The following is a 23,043-nucleotide window of genomic DNA, read 5'->3' on the forward strand; positions in this document are numbered from 1 at the left end:
CGCCTGCGCGGTCTTGGGCGCATGCGCGCGCCGGCGGCGGAGGCCGCGTTCCCGGCTTTCCTTAATCGTGGTTTTTAACGGTTTTTTCTTAGGGGTTATAGTTAAACATCAGTAAAACGTAGTTGTTTGTGGGATCAGAGAACCACCCCGGGAGAATTTTTTGAGACCTGGGTGGAGTCTAGTCGGAAAAATGCAGGAGGGGCTGGCTTGTGCTTGGGCGTCCCGCGCAGGGCAGGGGGGGCGGGGGCGCACAGGTGAGAGGCGCTGCCCCCCGCGGACCGCGGGCAGGCCGATCCGTTTCTCACGCCTCCCCTTTAGAGGGAGCCCAGACGACCATCGCCGCGCTCCCGGAGAGAACTGCTCAGAGCTGCGTGTGTTAGTTAGCTTTTAACCGTCCCGAGTGCGCGGGGAGGAAGAGGGGCGATCAGAGCTACCTGCAGGCGAGGAGTGCGGAGACAGGTGGATCAGTTAACCTCGGGTTTGAAGGCACGAATGCTGTTGATGCACAGCTCCATCTGGCCCCTACTGAGGCTTAGGGTTGAGTGCACAGAAGCTGTTCGTGCCTTGACTGGCCCCCATTGAGGCTTGAGGGGATTCACGGTGTGCCCAAGGTGTGCCTGTCTCTCCTGACCCCATCAAGACGCAGGGGTAGTTACCCCCCCTTCTCAAAGGGGAGGAAGGTGATTAGGGAATGCTGTAGGAGTTTGCCCTCCCATTATCAGCAATACTCTTCTGTGAAACTAGATTAGAATAAAGTAAGATTATTAATCCCTTCTTGGTATCATTCCTGTCTGACCAGATCAAGAGTGAACTCGTGACAGCTAACCTGTGTGCTGTGTTTATTGGTCTTACAGATGGTAAAAGTACTCAGCCTCAATACATATGTCACCTGGCACAAATGCACTACACAACAGGTACTTAATGAAGAAATTAACAAGCATTTATTAAGTGCCTACTAGGTGCTAGGTGGTACAGTAGAGAGATGGTTAGGCCTAGAGTAAGTAAAACACAAATTTAAATCAAGTCTCAGAAATTGTCTACATTTGTGACCCCGGACAAGTCCTTCAACCTCTCTCTGCCTCAGTTCTCCGTAAAAATGGGATAATAATAGTAGTACCAATTTCCCAGAGTGGTTATGAGGATAAAATGAGATCCTTGTAAAGTGCTTTGCAAACACTGAACTGCTATATAAATGCTCAGTTATTATGGAGGCACTGTGTTAGGTGCTAGCATCTCAAACCCAATATGCCAAAACCAGAAACCTTTTCCCCCAAAGTAACCTCTTCTTTTAACTTCCTTACTTAAGGATACTATAATCCTTGAAGTTATTTTTCCCCACTCAAGATGACAGATAACTAAATACATGACCTTTCTAAGTGTTGTGGGAGTTTATTCTGCTCCTTAAGAGCAGAGATATGTTGGAAATAGTATAGTGACAACTTTGAAATGATAGAAAAGAAAACTGCTGGATGTTCAGGAATAGGAATCCTTACCACAGCAGGGTGAGGTAACAATGCAGGACCAAGGAGTAACCTTGATACCCTAGAGCAGTAAATCAGCTAGGCAGCTAACGGGCTGGTTTTTCTCTCTCTCTCTCTCTCTCTCTCTCTTTTTTTTGTAAACTAAGGAATGCTTTGTCCGAGGACTCTGCCGACTTTGGAATTAAATTTGTTGGGTTAAATGCTTTTTAGTAGATGATTTTAAGTTTGACCCTATTCTTGCCAGGGACCGAGGTGGTGTAGGGAAGAGTGTGCTATATCTTTTCAGTAAATATCCCTTTGTCAAGTCAAGTTAGGAAGAATTTATTAAGCACTTGTTATTATGTACCGGGCACCTTGAAAAATTCTGGGGATATAAATAAAGCCAGAAATAGTTCCTGCCTCAAGGAACTCACAGTCTTACTGAGGGAAACCATGTAAACAACCATGTGAAAACAAGATATGTAGAGACTAAACTGGAGATAATATCAGAGGCAAAACACTGGCGACTTGAAGGAGACCAGGGAAGCTAGGTGGTAGAGATGAGGAAGAAAAAAAAATAACTAACATTTATATAACACTTTAAAAATACCATCTCATTTGATCTTCATGACCCTGGGAGCTAGGTGTTGTTAACCCCGTTTTATAGATGAGACGGAGACAGGCTGAACTTAAATTATTTTTTCTAGGTGAAATATCTAGGAAGTGTCTGAGGCTGGTTTTGAGCTCAGATCTATCCTGGTTTAAGGCCTAGCACTCTGTCCACTGTGCCATCTAGCTGTCCAGGTATAGGAGACAGCCAATGAAAACATACGGCATGTGTGAGGAACAACGAAAACCAGTGTCGCTGGATTCTGGAGTACATGGAGGAATAGTAATGCGTAAGAAAGGTGGAAGGGCAGGAAGGGGTCAGTTTATGAAAGGCTTTAAAAGCAAGCAAAGGATTTTGCATTTAATCCTGGAAGTGGGTGGATAGAAGGACAAAATCACTTTGATAACTGAGTGGAAAACGGACAGGAATGGGGAAATGAGGTAGGGAGACCAACCAAAAAACTATTGTAATAGTTCAGTGAGTGAGGTAATAAGTGCTTGCACCAGGGTGGTGACGCTAGAAGTTAAAGTAAAAAGATGTTAACTGGTTAAATTGATAGTGGGATGATAATGGTATCGATGATATTGAGGAGATATTACTTAGCTCTGATTAGCTGGTATTGAAGAGATAATTGGTGATTTATATTGGGGGACTTTGTGAGTGTAAATTACATTAAGGACCATCAGACTTGATAGAGGCTATATATGTATAAGGGAAAGTCACTTCTGTTTTGTTTGTTTGTTTTTTTTTTCACTCTTGAAAGTCACTTCTGTTTACCATAATTCTTTGGAGAAGGATAAGGCAAACTACTCCAGTTTCTTTGCCAAGAAAAAAATGGGTAACACTGGTATGCTTTGGTCTCCCGGGTCACAAAAAATTAGATATGACTGAACGACATCAGCAATGTATAAGAGGGTCTGCAATCTAGATTTGATGGACATATGTTATAGTCCCTCGCTAAAAGACACAAGTGATTTGCAGCTCTTACTTGGTCCTTGTAACTAGAGGCTGTCAAACATGATTGGCAACTGAGTCAGGAAGAGTTATTCACCAAGTAGGCTATATAAAAAGAGGAGAAAGTTCCCAATCCTCTCCATCTCCCTCTTTCTTTTGAGCATGTTGCTTGGGACTCAGGTTATGCTCTCTGATTTCCAAATGAGGGGGAGGGAATTTCTCTTCCTTTAAACCCAAACAGTCGAGATACCTATCAGGTCTGAGAATATCTATTCTCATTGCCATGTAAGCATAGTTGTATTGATCCCTGGGGTCTAGGAGAGAAATCTTCCTTTCTTCCTGCTCTCCAAGTAGTCCACTTGTGGCTACTAGCCACGCATTTTTTGGATTGTTTTTGTTTTTTGCTTTTTGGAGGGCAATTGGTACAGTGAGTAGAGCACCAGCCCTGGAGTAAGGAGGACCTGACTTCAAATTCGGCCTCAGACACTTGACACACTTACTACCTGTGTGACTTTGAGCAAATCGCTTAGCCCCAATTGCCCCTCTAGCCACACATTTTTGAGCAGCTAGCTGTTCCTGTCTCAAGTCACCAATCATTTATTGTGATTTCATACCAAAGTGTGAGACCATCAGCTATTAGTTAAAGGTGCCTTTCATTCTGGGGAACCAGAAGCAATTTCATGCTTAGATCAATGAGAGAGGCCTCAGTGCCATAAATCAGGAGAATTTCCTGATTATCTCAGTTACATAAATATTTTGTATAAGGGTATGTCTCTTTGAGGCTTTGGTAAATTTTTAGTATAGAAATGAGCCACAATAGAAGTTCATGAGCAATAGCTTTAGGAGTGCATATACCTACCTATCTTGAACCTTGGGCAGATGTCCGTTGGGAAACCCAACTACAACTTGCTGGGGGTGGGGTGCACCAAAGAAATGGTATATTGTATTTGCCTGTATATGTACCTGTTGTTTTCTTCAGTGGAATGTAAGCTTTAATAACATTTTTTACATTGTATTCCCATTGCCTGGCATATAGTTACCACTTAATGAGTCTTTTTGATTGATTGTGCTATATTAAGATAGGTATAACTCCTTGGAACAAGAAAATGATAATTTCTCTGTAGTCTGCCCTAGTTTTACTGCATCTGGTATATTGTGTGTGGTTCGGTGAACCACTGTATAAGAAGGCTGATAAGCTGGAGAATGTCTAGAGGTGAGCATCCGTGAAATCCGTGTCATATGAAGATCATTTGAAAAAACTGGTGAGGTTTATCCTGGAGTCATTTATTAATCACTTACTATGTGCCAGTCATTGTACCAAGTGCTAAGAATACCAATAGGAAAAAGACCGGAGAAGAAAAGATTGGGGGGAGGACTGGAAATAGACACAATTGATGTCTTCATATATTTGAAGGGCTTCTCCTATGAAAGACATAATAGATTTCTTTTTCTATTTGTTCCTAGGGAGCAGAACCTGGAGCAATTTGTAGAACATACAAAGGCAAATTTAAATTTGGTATCAGGAAAAACTCACACATATGTATCCACCTAAACAAATATATTTGCCCTTCGTTTTTGAAGAGAAAACAGTAACAAAAAGGGGGCATATCTTGACTTGTGTGTGAATTGGACTTAAGTGAGGCAGAGTTGCACAAAGTAGTTAACTTTACTCTCTCTGCCAGAGTCTTTGGAGTTTGGTGGCACGACAAAAGTCAAGACTGTTGATATTGGCCCAGGATGCAGTGGATGACCTTGGCAACTTCAGGGTCTGACGTAGCTCTAAGCCCTCCACAGCACCTGCTTCAGTTGCCTTCGTGGCGATTGGAACAATTTGTTCTCATCTGCCCATTCCACATGCTTGGCATAGATACCCTGATAATTTACCAACAGGTTTTGAGGCCCATTAGTTACCTTCAACCTGGTTTAGCTGCTGCTGAGACGTGTGACCAGGGTGTGTCTGCTACACATGCTACCGTTTTGGGAGCCAGCAGGTGAGGGCCAGATGGACACCAAAGGTGGATGAGCAGCCCAGAGGTGCTAGACCTCCTTGACACTCCAGACATGATTACATTAAAATATTTAGAAAAAGTTTCTAATAAAAAACGTTAAAAAGTCTAGGAATAATGGATTATTTCTTAATATGAATTCCATTATCTGTAATAGAGAAATATAGGCTTTTCCAATTTGGTCAGAGGTAAAGTAAGGAAGTCCTTTGTCATTGCTATTATTTGATAAAATTCTAGAAATACTAGTTATGGTAATAAGGAAAAATAAAGGAATAAGTACAGACAAAGAGGAAACAAAATCACTACTTTTGAGGATAAAATGATTTGCTTAGAGTCTAGTAAAAAATTAATTGACATACCAGTCACTGCTAAGTACTATATTATTATTATTTCTTTAATTGAATGTCACTGTTCCATTCCTGATAACTCTAAAGTGGGTTTAAAATGCCAGAGATAATATTATTAATTATTTTTATAAGGGATAATTTCTAAATGCAATTAAGTGAATTGATGTCATCTGAAATTTTGTTTCATGTTTTAAATACATGGTATTGTTTATGTTATGATTGTATTTCTAAATTCTCTTATATAATTTGAGAGACCATTGTAACAGAAATGATGTTAGACAAAATAACTTTTTAATCTGGATGCTGTTACACATGAATTGGGCTTTTAAAAGGATGTGATAAAAAAAAAGATATTTGAAAACTTTTAAAATTTAATAAAGTATATTTGTTATAAAATAGATGATAATAAGTTTACCACAGTAGTGTATTTTCATTTGAAAATTGTTGTCTCTTATGAAAGTGTAAAGGGCAGTTTACAACATATTGATGATGAGTTAGCTATAGGTGTTTGCTGTATGTCTGAAGCCCCAGATTTATAAGTAAAGGACAAATGAAATGTTAATTGTTAAGGAAACATCTTGAAAGATATTCGAGCCCTAAATTGTAGTTATCGAAATTGAATGAATTGAGGGGATTAGGACAAGTGGTTAATAGTGAGACTCCATCTTGTGACTGAATCCTACAACTAACTTAGTCTCTTTGTCCTATTCAGAATTTCACAGTGTTACCTGGGACACACTTTTCCAATAGATACCTTCAGGAAATTAACCTTATGGGATAAAGATGCCATTCCATTATTGCTAAGGGGAGGGGCTGACAAATTGTTGGATTTGCCGCCTTAACCCTTAAGCTCACCAACCTAAACCCGAAGCTATCCCTCAACTCAACATCTCATCCTGGTTACTGGCCAGGCCTCTGGCCAAAAGGGGGAAATGTCAGGATCCCCATGTCAAGACCACCCCTCTCTTTTTACAATTAGGAGATACTCTGTTTTCCGGATCTAATGCCCGGCAAGCAGGCTATGCCCTGACCTTGGCATAACAACAGATCCTTTGCACTCACCCTCTGGATGAACTCTGCCCTAGAACTGTTTCTGCACCAGCCCTGAGTGGTCCTTGAGCTCCGACAACGCCTGCAAAGAGCCATATCCCCATCTTGAAGCTCCGCTATCAATCCAACTGGTCCCATTGTTGCTGTCAGCCCTCATTGCCATAACTATAACTCACTTCATAACAACTGCTATCTGTATCAAAGTCTGGCTTTATTAAAAGGGGTGGGGGGAGTCTCCTCCTGGAGAGGCCCTGGCACACCTGTCTGGTTTCTCTCCAGTGGAATAAAGAAAGCTTTTAGCTCTTTGGTGTTTTTTTTTCCTTTTTTTTTAATTTTTTGGTCTTTATTAATTCGTTTGTTTACTTTTAGTTTACAAGATTCAGTTCCACAATTCCTTGACTTTCAAATTTTCTCTCCGTCCTCTCCTTCCCCCCTCCCCCCCCATGGCGGCATACAGTCAAGTATAGGATCTGTAAATACTTTCACATTAGACATTAGTCAGGTTATAAAGAAGGATTTTATCAGATGGAATGAACAATGGGAAAGAGAAAACAAAACCAAGCAAGAAAAAGAGCAGGTAGTTTGCTTCAATCTGGATTCAAACTCAGTTCTTTCTCTGGATGAAGACATCTCCCTTCATCATGAGTCTTTTGGGGTTGACATAACCCTGCATTTCTGAGAAGAGTTCAGTCTATCAAAGTTGCTCGTCACACATACGTTGTGTCTATAATTGTGTACAAATTCCTCCTGGTTCTACTCTTTTCACTCAGCATCAGGTTGTATAAGCCTCTCCAGGTAAATATGAAGTCCATCTGCTCCTCGTTTCTTATAGCACGATAGTATTCCATTACATGCATATACCACAACTTGTTCAGCCATTCCCCAATTGATGGGCACACCCTAAATGTCCAATTCTTTGACACCACAAAAAGAGCTGCTATAAATATTTTTGTACATATGGTCTTCCTCCCACTTCTATGATCTCTTTGGGATACAACCCTAGAAGTGGTATTTCTGGATCAAAGGGCATGAAATTATAGCCCTTTGGGCATAATTCCAGATTGCTCTCCAGAATGGTTGGATCAGTTCACAACTCCACCAGCAATGCATTAGTGTTCCAATTTGCCCACATCCTCTCCAGCATTTGTCATTTTCCTGTTTTGTATTTTTTAATTTCTCAGGGTTAACTGTGGTCATGATAACCTGGGTATTTTGGTATTTTCAGGGTTAACAGTGGTTGCATAACCTCTGTGACTTTTTGGTCATTTGTTTCAGAGTTGTCAGAAACAATAATTTCAGTAAAGTAAAATGGAAAAAAAAATCAAACCCAGAAAGATCACCAGCCTTTCTGTATATTACCAACAAAACCCAGTTAGAAGAGAAATTCCATTCAAAATTACAACAGTATGTATAAAATATTTGTGAGTTTTATACTACAAAGACACAAACCACAGCATGGTTGTAAGAGTGGCTGTATATAAGTGATTATATATAATAGCAGAGTAATCATATATAAAATACATATCTAAATAATTGCAGGAATATTCACTGCTCGTGGTTGAATCATGCCAAAATAATAAAAATGACAGTAATACCTAAATTAATTTATAGATTTAGATCCATATTAAACTACCAAAGAGTTACATGCTATAACAATAAAAAACAATAACAAAGTTCATCTGGAAGAAGAAAAGGTTGAAAATCTTAAGGGAAATGTACCTGTATTTTACCACATAATCATCACAGATTTTATGCTAAATTTTTTTTGCAAAAAAGTGGGGTGCAAACATGTGAAGCTCTAAAAAACTGTGCTAGTAATTACTTAAAAATCACATTGCTAAACTGTATTTTGTGCAAGATTACGATGGATACTGATAATGCATAAAACTAGGCTCACAGCTCATAATATTCGAGATAAATGCATGTCCACGTGCTACGGGTGAACACATTACTGTTCTGTTTACCTTTTAAGCAGGCAGCTTGATGAACAGAATTATACCATGAGATGATTATGCAATGAAAGGTCATAAACCAATTTTTGGATTGAAAAAAACAAAACAAAACAAAAGAGGGTAACATGATTATGCAGTGGGGACAATTATTTGGTGAAATATGGTAACACACCCTGTGGACTCACTCAACCTTCACCAATACTGGCAGTTTGGTTTTCTAGAGGGGTGGCTGTTAGGGGTAACCCTGTGGACAACTATCCTAATTTGTGAGCCCCTGCTTGCCTGCTTTTTTTTGGCCGATAGGTAAGATACCTCTGTTTAGCAAAGGCACTTATTTAAAGGCCATGACAGGAACAGTAGTTGCAAAGGATCTCTTCTCAAAAACCTAGGGCAGGGATGGGAAACCTGTGACATCAAGGCCACACGTGGCCCTCCAGGTCCTCAAGTGCAACCCTTCACAGAATTTCACAGAAGAAATCCCTTTAATAAAAGGATTTATTCTGTAAAACTTGGACTCTGTCAAAAAGCCATACCCAAGGACCTAGAAGTCCAGATGTGACCTGGAGGGTGCAGGTTCCCCAGTCCTGACCTATAGTATCCTCTTATCTTTCTTGACCTCTCTAACAGTGTCTTTCCCCGAATTTTGATTACATTGTTTTCTCATAAATCTTCTCCAACCTGTTTTAGGTACTCAGTCTCTTTTGTAGGATTGTCACTCATATCACCCCCTCCTCTCTATGCGTGAGTGTTACAAGGCCATTTTAAAATTTTCTTTCTATACTCTCTTAGTTTTTTAGCTCCCATGGGTTCAATCTTTATCTCTATGTAGATGGTTCCCAAATCTAGCCCAAGTCTCTCTCCTGAGATGCGGTCCCAAATTACCAAACTGATTTTGGACATCTTGAACTGGACTCCCACAGGCAACTCAAACTCATCTTTTTTAGAACTCATTATCTTTTGCCCCAAATCCTCCCCTCTCCTCAACTTCCCCATTTCTGTTGAGTGAACCATCCTTCCTCTAGACACCCAAGTTTGAAACCTCAGAAATCATCCTTGATTTTTCCCTTTTACATCTAATCAGTTGGCAAATCTCACCAATCTTATATCGATGCTCTTTTTCACTTAACAACCACCACCTTAGTCCAAGGCCTCATCATCTCTCACCTGGACTTTTCAATAGTCCCCTAATGGGTTTTCCTGCCTCAGGTCTCTTCTTTGATCCCTCTTACTACTCTTACTCAGCTGCCAAAGAAATATGAAGTTCCACTGGTTCCCTCTAAGGATCAAGTACAAACTCCTCTGGCATTTAAAACCTTTCAAAATCTGGCTCCAGCCTACTTTTCCAGGTTTTATTGCACATTACTGTCATTTTTGTATTCTCTGGGGTGTGCTGGAGATAGCTTATATAGACTTCCAAGAGCCTACTGCTAAATTTTCAGCACCTGCATTAAATTTACACCCTGGAAATATGCAGATGCTACAAATATCAGAGATGGACTTATTGTTTTGTTGATTATTCAGACTTAAAGTGATGGAGAAAATATTAATAATGCAGATTAGACTTACAAGTGTATTGTGACTACATTTTTTTTGGGGGGGAGAGCCTGTCATTAAATATTTACCTGCTCCTTGAATAAAATATCCTACCTACTTTTCCGCAGTTCTGCCTTAGTGGATACCTAGATTTATTCAAAGCTCAGCTAAAGTGCCACATGGAAGACAGAGGAAGCTTATCCCAATCCCCACAATTATTAGAAAACTCCTCACAATTATTTTGTATGTTGTAAAACAGGTAACACTAGCACAAAGGAAGATTGCTAGCACAGGTTCACTCTTGATTTGGTCAGACAGGAAAACAGCTTCAGAGAGGATAATAATCTTACTTTGTTCTAGTTTAGTCTTCTCAAGAGGATTGCTGATAATGGGAGTGCCAGCTCCTACAACATTCCCTAATCACCCTTCTTGAAAGGGCCTGAGCGAGAAGGGGGGACCCATATGTCTCAATGGGGTCAATCAAGACAGGCACAGCTTGTGCAGTTCCTAAATCTCCTCAAGCCTCAATGGGGGCCAGTTAAGGCAAACACAGATTCCTCCCAAGCCTTGTTGGGGGCCCATCAAAGCACACACAGCATTCCTGCTTGTGCATTCAACCCTAAGGGCTCCCCATTCACTGACCAGTACCCACCTGCTTTATAGGGCAACAGACAAGGCATATTGCCAGCAAGAGTCTTATAAGTTTACATTACCTCACCATTATATCCACTGTACAGTCCCAGCACGGTGGAAATGTTTACACGTCATGAACCTGGGAAATAGAGATTGTTATGGCCATGGATCGTGGGAAACTAAACTAAGAAAGAATAACAAAAATCTACCTTATCCACTAAAATCTACCCTACTTATATAGGTATTTTGCATTTAAGTGTCTAAGTTTTGTTTTGCATTTTATTTTCCATATACATATGCAAATTATTTTCCCTATTAGAATGTGAAATCATCAAGGGCTGGTTTTTCTTGTAAATCTTTGTTTCTGAATCTCCAGCATTGAGGACAACGCCTTACATATATTAGAGGCTTAAAAAATGCTTATTGAATGAATAAAAATTCACATGCCAAGAAGCTTATCAAAATAAATTGCAAAGGGACAAATTTTTAAGGAAGTGGAGCTTGTTAGATTAGATTGTGAATTCTTTGAGGCAGTGCCTTTCTTTGACTCCCTTGCCCTTAGCACTTTGTCTTGGTATATAATAGGTACTTAATAAATTACTTTAAACTTACAATTTTACATTTTTCTTCCCTATGCGTATCAGGTGCATACCTTTAGGTTTTACTAGCTATACTGATATTTTATGTAGTTATGATTTACTAAATTATACTGGTTTTACATAGACATATCAAAGAACAGTGTACAATTACAGACAGCTTCAAGTAATTTATCAAGAACCTATGTATGAGGCACTAAGAGAGAGAACCAGTCACTGCTCTCAAGGAGCTCACAAACTAATCTAGCAAGCTTCACTCGTTAGCATGAATTTCTCCAGAAAAACCAAAAAACCCTCCCTCCCAAACTGAGGTTATATAGTGTTACAGAAATGGAAGCTATTATTTCCTCAACAGGGAGTAGAAAAGTGCAGGTGACAGTGATTTAACTGCTTACTGCTGGAAATGTTGTACTCCATTACCCCACGTTTGCAAATTATTCCTTTTAGCCGAAAAGCATCTCCTACTGTCAGCACTTCGGCTCTTGTCTTCCTATTTTATTTTTTCCTCAGTCATTCCAGTAGGAGTCAGTGCTGAGTTGGAGGAGAATAAACATTTCCTCTTTAGAAAAGTCCAATTTCAGAGTGAAGAAATCAATGACTCGAGTCAAAAGGAACTGTTGTTTCGTATTGTTTTTAACAGATAATTGTTCTTTTATTTTTAAATCAAAAAGAGACCGTGTCTCACTATCTTGCCCAGGCTGGAGTGCAGTGGCTATTCACAGGCGCGATCCCACTACTGATCGGCACGGGAGTTTTGACCTGCTCCGTTTCCGACCTGGGCCGGTTCACCCCTCCTTAGGCAACCTGGTGGTCCCCCGTTCCCAGGGGGTCACCATATTGATGCCGAACTTAGTGCGGACACCCGATCGGCATAGCACACAGCAGCCCAGAACTCCTGGGCTCAAGCGATCCTCCAGCCTCAGCCTCCCGAGTAGCTAGGACTACAGGCGCGCGCCACCACGCCCGGCGAGGACGGGAGCTAGCGTTTTAGCTAATCAAGACTTTGGGCTATGACGTCACCGGGGAGGCGGCCCTAAAGCCCACACTTTGCCCCTTTCCTCGAGCTTCACTAGGTTCCGTTGCGCAGGCGTCTACGTCCTGACGTTATCTTGCGTGAGGCCGGACCTGGGTTTGAAGAGCACATGCGCGGACCGTTTCCTTCCTTTTGTCTCAGGACTTTGCAAGGGGAGCCATGGGTCACCAGCAGCTCTACTGGAGCCATCCTCGTAAATTCGGCCAGGGGTCTCGGTCGTGGTGAGTTCTGGGTCGGTTCCTCGGGCTGGGCCTTCCCGCGGCAGGGAACAGTTGTCTTGTAGGCCCTGGAAGCGGCGCGAGTGGAGGTGACGGGTGTCGTGGCCTACCCGGCGATGAGGCCCGCGGTGACGATCATGGCGGCCCCGGTTGGGGCAGGAGGGAGGGTGAAGCCGCTGCCGCACGTGGGGTCCTGCAGCTAACGAGGCCGTCTTTGCTTTTTCTCAGCCGCGTCTGTTCGAACCGGCATGGCCTGATACGCAAGTACGGCCTGAACATGTGCCGCCAGTGCTTCCGGCAGTATGCGAAGGACATCGGCTTCATCAAGGTCGGTGTTTGGGGCTGGGAGCGAGCACCTGGTGCTACCCCACCTTCCCCCTCTGTCACCTGTCAGGACTGGCGCCCGCCATTCGGCACACATTTTATCCTGGCGATTGTTAGGAGCCTCGTTTAACGGCTCCTTAATTTAGGAGCATCATTAGATAACAGAGCCGATTTTGGGCAGTATCGAAGTGACTTAACTTCTTCATTTTGATCCTATGCTTTATGTCATGAATTCCTTTTGCATTTTGGTGAAGTCTTTGGATAGAATTGAATTTCTTCATTGGAGCATAGGATAGAGAGCTGGACTGAATTTTTAAGTACCTTGGGCTTCCAGGAATACAAATACGTTACTCTGAAGAGGTTTAGATCCAACTGAGAGTATTTAACTTATACAGAAGTAAATGTAAGATAACATGTAAAATATAGAATGATTTAGGGGATATATATATATATATATATATATATATATATATCATGGATATAATCACAAGAACCTTTTCTTGAAGGTGGCACTTGAGCTATGTCTTGAAAAGGACTCTTGGGAGATTGAGAAGGATTGAGGGTTCTAGGCATGTGGGACAAGGTGGTACCAAGGATGGGAGAGTGCTTGAAGGACATAAAGTATATAGTACTGAATGTAGTGATGTGCTGAAGTCATTCAGTCAGTAAGCCTTTATTAAGTGCCTACTATGTGTCAAGACTCTGGAATAAGATCTGTACAAAGAAGGGAAGAGGATAGTCTGCTCTCAGGAAGCTCATAATCTAATGAGGGTGATATGAAAACAACTGTGTACAACCAAGATGTATATAGGATAAATTGGAGGTAATAGAGGGAGGGCCCCAGTATTATATATGGGATTCTTAGAGTACCTATGGAAGGTACAGTTTTAGTTGCCACTTTTAAGAAAGACCAGAGATGAGATGAGGATGGAATGAATTTCCAGACAAGGAAAGCAGCCAGAAAATGCCCAGTGAGGATGTGGGTTGAGGAACAGCAAGAAGAATGTCATTGGATCAAAGAGCTTGGGAAGGTTAGGGGAAGAAGCAATGCATAAGGAGACTAGAAAGGTAGGACAGGTGAGGTTGGGAATGTTTTCGATGCCAAATTAGATTTTATACTTGTTCCTGGAGGTAATAGGAGCCATTGGAAGTAATTGAATGATATGGGGGTGGGGTGACATGGTCAGATGACTTTAGGAAGATTAATAATTAATACTGGAGTGTACTGAGAATGAAATCGAGGTTGCTGACCTCAGGGACTGGTAGAGTACCTTGAAAGTACCTGGGAAATTAGGAAGAGGGGGAGTGGAGATAATGAGTTCAGTTTTGCATTTGTTGAATTTTAGATTTCTCTCACTTTGAGATGTCCAAATCCACTTTGAGGTGGTAAAATTGGAATTGCAAAACTGGAGAGATGCTTATATTGAGGTTTGGACTAGATCATCAGCATATGTGATAATTGAGTCCTTGGGAGCCAATGAAATCACCAGTGAAATAGTATAGTATATAGGGAAGCTGAAAATTATAACTTTGAGATATTCTGGAATTGTCCCCTGAGGGAATGAAAATTAGGAAGAGTTTGGTTCATTGAGAATCTGGAGGGAAAATAAAACAAATATTCACTGAGAAAAGGTGTTGCAAGTTTACTTTTGGTTAATGTTTATAGAAGTAACTACCCCACAGAAGTGATTACCACAATCTGGCACATTCTGGGTGCTTAATGAATGTTCACTGAATGATTATAAAATAATCTTAGCTTTTGTTTCTGTTTTATTTTTTCCAGTTGGACTAAGTTATATTTATGGATCTTGCTTCAGTGATTACACTGACCGTCAGTGACTACCGTTTTACTGGATTCTGGACAACTATTTGATCTGCCTACCTAAAGATCCGATGCTGTTGTACATGCTATGTTAATTTGCGAATATAATTAAAAAAGGTCATCAAAAGTTATTAAAATTTAGTGTGAATTTATTGACCCATCAACAAATTATGTGAAGATACAAAATAAGTTATCAAACCATATTTATCCCTTAGTGTCTAATGCAGTAGAAACAAATGAAGCTTAGAAAATGAATGTTCTAGTTCTGTTTCAAGTTATTCATAGCTTTGATTTTTCTCCCTCCCTGACTTGGAATGTCTTCAGAGGTCCTTTCAATTGATTGTTGAACAACATTACCCTCTAACACATAAGTGGTTATCCAGCTTTTGCTTGAAAGCTTCTGGTTAAGAAGGTAATTACTATCTCCAAGGATCATTTATTTCCTTTCCTAGCTGTATTTCTGATTATCAAAAGGACAGTTAAAGATAACTCTAAGGTTGCTTGCTGGATGACTAGAATGAGAGTACTTTTGTGGCAGAGTGCAGTGCCAGGAACACCTGAATTTTTAAATTCTTTTTTTGAGTGTATTTCTAAAATTAAATTAAGACACTTAGGAATAACTGCATTAGTTTGATTATTAGAATAAGACTAATCTATGCATTATCAATAATGGCTTACATCAAATTGCTTTTTTTTAAACAACTGGAAAAGTCAATCTGTGCTTTAGGAAACTAGATTTAAGATTAAGATTGGAAGAGATGGAGAGCTTGATGGTATTTTTCTCTATACTAATGAAATCACAGGTTTAGTCCTAATCTTAGTAGTTAAGAAGGGATGAATGTGAGATCTGAGATAGCCGTCGTTTATCTGCTGTATTTATTGTAAGTTTTTTTTCATAATTCTTATCCTTAACACGTGAATTTCTCCAAACAGTTAAAGAATAGTATACAAAAATATGAAGTGGAATAGTATATACTATAAGAAAGGTCAGATTATAAAAAGAATTCAGGAAATACTTGTATAAATTGAGAAGAAAACAACAGTATTGCTAAGGCTAGATGAAACATTAAGTGATGGTTATGAGGTATAGAGGCTTAGTGTAGCAGATGTGGACAGATGGAGTTACTGTATTTGTTTCACTTTAGGTTCTTTCTGTTTTGGGGCAAAATATTAACTGTGCCTTTGCTAACCTCTTCCCTCGTAAGGGGAAAGTATTTAGAAAATCCAAGACAAGTATCAACTAGGTGGTACAGTGGATAGATCGCTGCTGGCCTTGGAGTTAGGAGGAGCTGAGTTCAAATTTGACCTCACACTTAGCTGCATGACCTTGGGCAAGTCACTACCCCAATTGTCTCAAAAAAAATCTTGAGACAAGGGTCCAGCAATATTCTAAACTTAAAAGATTTACCCTGAAGTTGATAAGTCTGTTCCTCCTCCACCCCCCCCAAGTGTGGGAAGGGTTAGTTTCTAAGGATAAAATTTGGGGGAATGGGAAGAAGTATCTTTAGCTAGCTAAATCAGGAGAGAACTGCCCTGAAAACCAAGGAAAAAAAATATTGAGTTGTTAGTCCAGGGTATCAAATGCCACACAATATATTAATGTTATAGTCAAAACTTATTAGAGCGAAATGCTGTTGTAGTTAAGTGTTTTGCAACATATTAAAAATGTTTCATACTTGTGGAAAGAATGAAATGTGTATAGTGATAAGTGGCTTCAAGTTGAGATTCCCTGTGGAGTACCTCAGAAAACTCCTTGGTCCTGTATTTTAACATTGTTAATAATGATTTGGATGAAGAGATGGCATCTGTAGATTTTTATTATGATCTGTAGATCATACATTTGTAGATTACAGTAAGCTAAGAAAGAACCAAGATGATATATGACACAACACATCTGACTTTACAAGCATTTTGTCTGAGAAAGATCTAAGTGTATTGCTATCTAAAAATGAGCAGCACGATGCAACATTGAAAAAGTCTTCATTCTATCTTGGGCTACATTAAGAGGGATGATTTTCAAGAACGAGGAGGTCATAGATCCTATATGTACTTGATTAGGCCACATTTGTATGCATTTTATTTAGTTGTAGGCATATTTCAGAAAGGACATGGACAAGCTTGAGAATATCCAGAGGAGATCCACAGGTAATGAAAGTTCTTCAGTCATCGGAGTTCCTTGAAGGAACTGTGGGTGTTTAGCTTGGAAAAGAGAAAAGTTTGTGTGTAAAGTCTCTTAAAGTATTTGAAAGGTTGTCATGTGAAAGACTTAAAATCCTTGTTTTAAAAATGTAGTTAATTTCATTTTTTGTGACATTGTTTGGTGTTTGTGTCTGGCACCTACCAACTCACTTTTTGGGGAAAGCATTTGTTTTGGCCACTTTAATTTCTTCTGCATCATTTGTTCAGTTGTGTCTGACCCCATTAGGAGTTTCCTTGGCAAAGATACCAGAGTGGTTTGCTGTTTTTCTTCTCCAGCTCATTTTACAGATGAGGAAACAGAAAAACAAAGTTAGGTGATTTATCTAGGGTCAAACAGCCAGTAAGGATCTGAAGCCAGATCTGAATGACAATGACAAAGACTACATCCTTTTTAATAATACATTACATAAATGACAAAACTGGTCAAGTGCTCATTGGTTTGCTGATTTTTTTTTTTAAAAGGGGCCATAGGTGGCAGCATTACAACTTATAGTTTCTCTTCCATTCTCCAAAGGTCAACTAGATGCTCTCTTAGGGGCTCTGCTTAATGTTGGGTTTTTGTTTCGTTAGCCATTTTGATTCTCCTTTGTATTCCAAAAATCATTCCCCCGAGCAGATAAAACAAGTGGAACAAAAGCTGATTTGTCCTGCCATCTGTCCATAATCTATAATCATTTATTCAACGTAAGGAGAGGTCCTATCACTCTTTTGCTTAATAAAACTTTAGAAAATATATTTTTTTCATAGTCAACTGCCTGTTCACTATGCCTCTGGTGGTGGCTCAGTCACCAGAAGCGCCTGAGAAAGCATTCTTCCCCTTCTCTGCCCGTAATGTAAACTTAATCTTTAAATGCCAATAGCTTCCTGTCAAAACCCCATTATAAACAGAAGGAGCCTGTAGCTTTGAGCCTCAAGCAGATTACAGTCACTAGTATTTCTCATGATTCATAGTCGCTTAAAAGAGATAAATCTATGCTAAATGAATGAATACATAGTGTCCATATTTTAACATAATTGAATACAGAGCCCATAGTTAACCCCTTAGTACATATATCTTGGACAGGCACAGTAGATGGATAATGAACTGGTCTCAGAATTGAATAGGACAGAAGGCTGGATTGCATTTATGAAATTAATATCGTACTTAGGTTGATTCTGAACTGATCATACAGAAGCCCTTTTTAATGACTATATAACTTTGCTAAAATCTTAACTCTGAAGCCTTTTGGAGATTATACCAATAGAGCACAAGCTTTTGAAGGTCCACTTAAATTGAAAGTACTAGTCTGGTAACAGACTATGTATTTTTTAAGGGCCTATATTCGGAGGGCCATATCATCAGGTTGGCTTTTTATATACATTTTTTCTTTTGCTTTTAATGATTTATAACCATTTTATAGAATCATAATTGTATGATTTATTTATTTTAAAGCAATCAGGGTTAAGTAACTTGCTGAAGGTTACACTGCCAGTTATTTTTGTGTGGGTGCCGAGTATCTGAGGCCTGAACCGATCCCAGGTCTCCTGACACTGGGGCTGGCACTCTTACTGCACCACCTGGCCATCCCAATTGTATGATTTATTGAGATTATTCAGTCCTCTAGTACCTTTCCTTCCATATCATCTACTCTCTTCAATTTTATTTGTGCTCTTTTTTTTTTCCAACTTATTTATTTACTTTTAGTTTACAACATTCAATTCCACATCCCTTGAGTTCCCAAATTTTCTTTCTCTCCCTCTCTTCCCCCTTTCCCCCTGTGGCAGCATGCAATCCCATATAGGTTCTACAAATACCTTCACATTAAACAGTCAAGTTGTAAAGAAGAGTTATAACCAGTGGAGTGAACGAGAAAGAAGGAACAAAACAAAACACAAGAGAGAGAGAGCAAGTAGCTTGCTTCAATCTGCATTCAGACTTGTTCTGTTCTCTGGACATTCTCTTTCCATCATGAGTCATTTGGAGTTGTCTTCTAATCTTACATTGCTTAGAAGAGCCCAGTCCATCAGAGTCAGAGATATGATGTGTCTGTAATTATGTACAAATTTCTCCTGGTTCTGGTCTTCTCATTCAACATCAGTTTATATAAGTCTCTCCAGGTTATTGTGAAGTCTGCCTGCTCCTCATTTCTTTTAAGTTAAATTTTATGTTTATTTTCAGTTTCCATCATTCATTTCCACAAGATTATGGGTTACAGATTTTTTCCCCATCCCTGCCATACCCACCGCCCAAAACCAGCGATCTCACTGTATGCCCCCTCCCCCAATCTGCTCTCTCCTATATCCTCCCCCATCCCCTTTCTGACTTTCCAGTAGGGTAAGATGGATCCCCATACCTCAGTGCCTGTACATCTTCCCAGTTGCATGCAAAAAAAAAAAAATATTTTTTAAAACATTTGATTCTAAAACTTTGAATTCCAGATTCCTTCCCTTCCTCCCTCATCACCCACCCTTACTGGGAAGATAAGCAGTTCAATATAGGTTGTACATGTGTAGCTATGCAAAACATTTCTATACTGATATTTTGTGAAAGACTGACTATATTTCCCTCCATCTTATCCCACCCCCCATTTGCTCTATTCTCTACTTTGACTCTGTCCCATTTCAAAAGTGTGTGCTTCTAACTTCCCTCCCCGCCAGCCTGCCCTCCCTTCCATCATCCCTCTTCTCATCCCCTCCCTCCCACTCTCCTGTAGGGTGAGATACCCTATTTAGTGTGTATGTTATTCCCTCCCTAAGGTTGACCCATTCCCTTTTGCCTTCCTGTTCTCCATTGTAACAGTTTTCCCTTGCCTCTTCTAATATGAGATAATTCACCCCATTCTGTCTCTCCCCATCTCCTCTCATATTCCTCTCTCATCTCTCAATTTCACCTTTTAAGTATCATCCCTTCCTATTCAATTGGTCCTGTGCCCTCTATGTATACCTGTACACATATAGACACACACCTACATATGTATTCATATGTCCATATACCCTCCTATAGAAACATATGTAGGCATATATACACACATTTATAATCCCTTCAATTCTTATATTCTCATACCGAGAAAAGTTTTATAAGTTACGATGATCGTTTTTCCACGTAGGGACGTAAGTAGTTCAACTCTGATAAGTTCCTTATGATTTCTTTTCCCCGTTTACCTTCTCATGAGGTAGTCCCTCCTCTCCCCTCTCCCTCCCCCCCCAGCTTTTTCCCAGTGAATCATGGGTACTACAATTGCTCAGTTACATCAAGCGAGTATGCCCCTTGAAACACCGACTCCCCCTTAGCCCCACCTTAACTCCTCCCTAATCCCACCCTCTTCTCGCCTGGTCAGCCTAATTGACATCTCATGAATAGCCTTAACTCTTTAAAAACTATGCCTGTGTCTTCTTTAAGCTTGCAGGACCCCTAAGGATCCTTGCCTGCTGTAAAGCATATAATAAACTTTTCCAACTCTGACTCCAAGTAAGCCGGAGCTGAATTCTTTCCAGACTGTATCGAAGGTTCTGGTCTTAAGATCAGAGTCTCTGCTGAACCTAATAGCCATCCCTCATCTAGAGGCTGAGGTAGCTGATGCCAGGGCCTTCCCAGTAGTGATAATTTTTATTGTTGGGGCTCAGGGAATGCTCACCATGGGCCTGACCCTGTCCTTTCTTTTGCCAGATGGGGAAAGGTGATTCAAATTGTCTATATTCTCCAGCATTCTCTTCTCTCTTTTTTTTTAAGCAATTGGGGTTAAGTAACTTGCTCAAGGTTACACAGCCAGTTATTTCTGGGTGGATGCTAAGTGTCTGAGTCCTGATTCAATCCCCCAGGTCATCCTGACACTGGGGCAGATGCTCTTACTTGCTGTGCTACCTGGCCACCCCAGCATTCTCTTCTCTTAATCTGATCTGGGATGAGAGGGTTTATCAAGAACCCATGGGGCAGTTGCAATCCCTGTACTGAAATAGACTCCTAACTCTGGGGAGGGAGTAGGGAGTGGGAAATGCTGAGTGATCTAGATTGTGAGTTGTTCCAGAAGGCGATGAATTCCTGAAATTATCCCAAAAGTCTCAGGAGTTTTCTTTAGCAATCTCCAATGATCAATTTCCAAACTCTTCTCTTTACTAATCTTTACTAATTACTTTATTACTAATTACTATCTTTACTAATTAAAAATTACTTTCTCTTTACTAATCCCCAAACCTCCAGAATCTGCTAAAATGTTATTAGCTTTATCTTTTTTACTTTAGCCCCAACCTAGCCAAAGCTATAGACCTTAGAAGTCTCTGGCTGGATGCATTTTAAAACCTCCAAGGTAACAGAAAAGAATCTAGCCTGCACCACGACATGACTCGTTTACAACACAAAGACACAAACACAGACAACAGGACAAATACAAACAGTGCACAATTAATGACAGGGAGAGGGGGAAGTCCAAAAATTTGGAGAGGCTTTGTTAGAAATCCCCAATATGCTATTATTACTCCAAGAATGTGGTTTGGGGGATTTGCAGGGATGAAAGACTTGACAATGTAGCAACTGTACACCTCTCCTAATTACCAGAGAGAGGCAAAGTGAGACAATGTGAACCTTACCAACCTCAGGGTGCCCCTGAGGTTGTGGATTTAAAGGGGCAGGTCCCAATGAAGTTAAATTCAGGGATCCGAGTCCCTATCAGGACTGCATCCTTTAAGGGAAAAGGAAAGAGTAACAAATATACAACATATATTATATATACTATATACCGTGTTTCCCCGATAATAAGACCTATCCCGAAAATAAGCCCTCCCCTTACTGTGTAAGATTCCTCTAAAATAAGCCCTCCCCCGAAAATAAGCCCTATTGAGATTGCTACTGTAGTGAAGGTGATCCCCTGCACTACACGCTACATTACGGTACCCTCTGTATGCACCGTCTCCCCCTCCCCCCGCCGTGAAACGCACGCCTCGCTCTGAGCTGCATCCAATCAGAGCTGCAGCAGTGAGCGCGTCATCCTATTCTTCCCCAGTGATTTGCTTAATTATTATTTATTATAAAATAAAATTTACCTGTTTATTAAAATTGCTGTCAATGTTCATTAAAATAAGCCCTCCCCTGAAAATAAGCCCTCTGGTGTTTTTATCGGGGAAACACGGTATATATATATATATATGTATATATATATATATATAAATATACAATAAATTTTGTACCTGGGAAAGGGTGCTGAAGCTGAAATGACTTTTTGAGCTTTAGGGGAAGAAACTTCTGCCTTTAAGCAAATCAGCAGTGAAAAACCTTTTCGCACCAGTCTGGATTGAATTGCAGAGGATATCCAAATTGCAGAGAAAACCTATACAGGTGGCCTTCACCCCCCAGAACTAGCTTAGAGAGAAAAATTAAAATTGCAACAAACAAGCAGAGTCCAGTGTTAGGAGCTGGAGAAGAGAAGGGACTTACCACCCCTGTCAAGGGCGGGAACTTTCAGGAGGAAAAGTCCTGTGGGTGCCCAGTACCAGCACTGTCTGGGGAAAAGGTCCAGTCTCTATTTGCTGTCCTATCTGAGTAAATGGCACTGTAACTGTCAATCATTATAGAGTTCATTCTATGAAGGACAAACAAATTTAGGCTGCATATACATGTTTGTTTCTCTAAAAGCTGGTGGATCAGCATATAGAGATATGCATGGGAGTTTATTATGGAAATGAGGCCAAGGATGGATAGACAAAGGGAACTTTATATTCTCAGAGCAATTCCCTCTCACCCCTCCCAACTCAGGATGCCTGTGACATCCAAAATTATAATCTCCATATGTGCTAACCATAATATGAGAAAGGAATTTCTTAATAGGCTACATTGTAAATACAATAAGATAAAAGAAGTGTGGGGTGGCTAGGTGGTGTAGTGAGTAGAGCACCGGTCCTGGAGTCAGGAGGACCTGAGTTCAAATCTAGCCTCAGACACAACACAAAAACTACCCGTGTGACCTTGGGCAAGTCACTTAACCCCAATTGCCCTCCAAAAAGCAAAAAAAAAAGTGTCAAAGTGTCAATTGAAATTATAGTTCTAGGATGTCTGTGTCTCTATCATTAATGTGACATAATATAACTAACATAACGTGTCCATAAAATACCAACTAAAGAGAAATGCCATTATTCAAGATAGTGTCAGGTTTAAGGTGCCTTGTCCTTGACAGTCATAAACAGAAGAATACTCCTGGTCAGCCTCATCTAGCCTTATAGTTGCTGACACAGGAAGGGCATTTTGAATTCACCTAGAGAGTAAAGCAAAGCATGTCTATTATGCCAAAGCATGTAAAGCATTATATTAGGTTAAGCTCAGAGTGGGCCTAAAATATC

At 40.3% G+C, this 23,043-nt stretch overlaps 1 protein-coding gene across 1 annotated transcript; it reads left to right on the plus strand.

Annotated features, from left to right (window-relative positions):
- Positions 1-12,234: 12,234 nt before the first annotated feature.
- Positions 12,235-14,675, plus strand: RPS29 (ribosomal protein S29). The gene is made up of 3 exons (XM_069091980.1): positions 12,235-12,395; positions 12,621-12,720; positions 14,500-14,675. The coding sequence occupies exons 1-3, from the start codon at positions 12,334-12,336 to the stop codon at positions 14,506-14,508; spliced, it is 171 nt and encodes a 56-aa protein (XP_068948081.1). The 5' UTR covers positions 12,235-12,333; the 3' UTR covers positions 14,509-14,675.
- The last annotated feature ends 8,368 nt before the right edge of the window (positions 14,676-23,043 follow it).

This window comes from Petaurus breviceps, unplaced genomic scaffold (assembly GCF_028583685.1).
Source record: "Petaurus breviceps papuanus isolate PSGF00001 unplaced genomic scaffold, PetGlider_PUasm1.0 189, whole genome shotgun sequence".
NCBI lineage: Eukaryota > Metazoa > Chordata > Mammalia > Diprotodontia > Petauridae > Petaurus > Petaurus breviceps.

Excerpts from the sequence above, each read along its gene's own strand:
- RPS29 (XM_069091980.1), top strand. The coding sequence starts at position 12,334 with ATGGGTCACCAGCAGCTCTACTGGAGCCATCCTCGTAAATTCGGCCAG. Across the intron at positions 12,396-12,620 it reads GGCCAGGGGTCTCGGTCGTG|CCGCGTCTGTTCGAACCGGC; the intron begins GTGAGTTCTGGG and ends GCTTTTTCTCAG.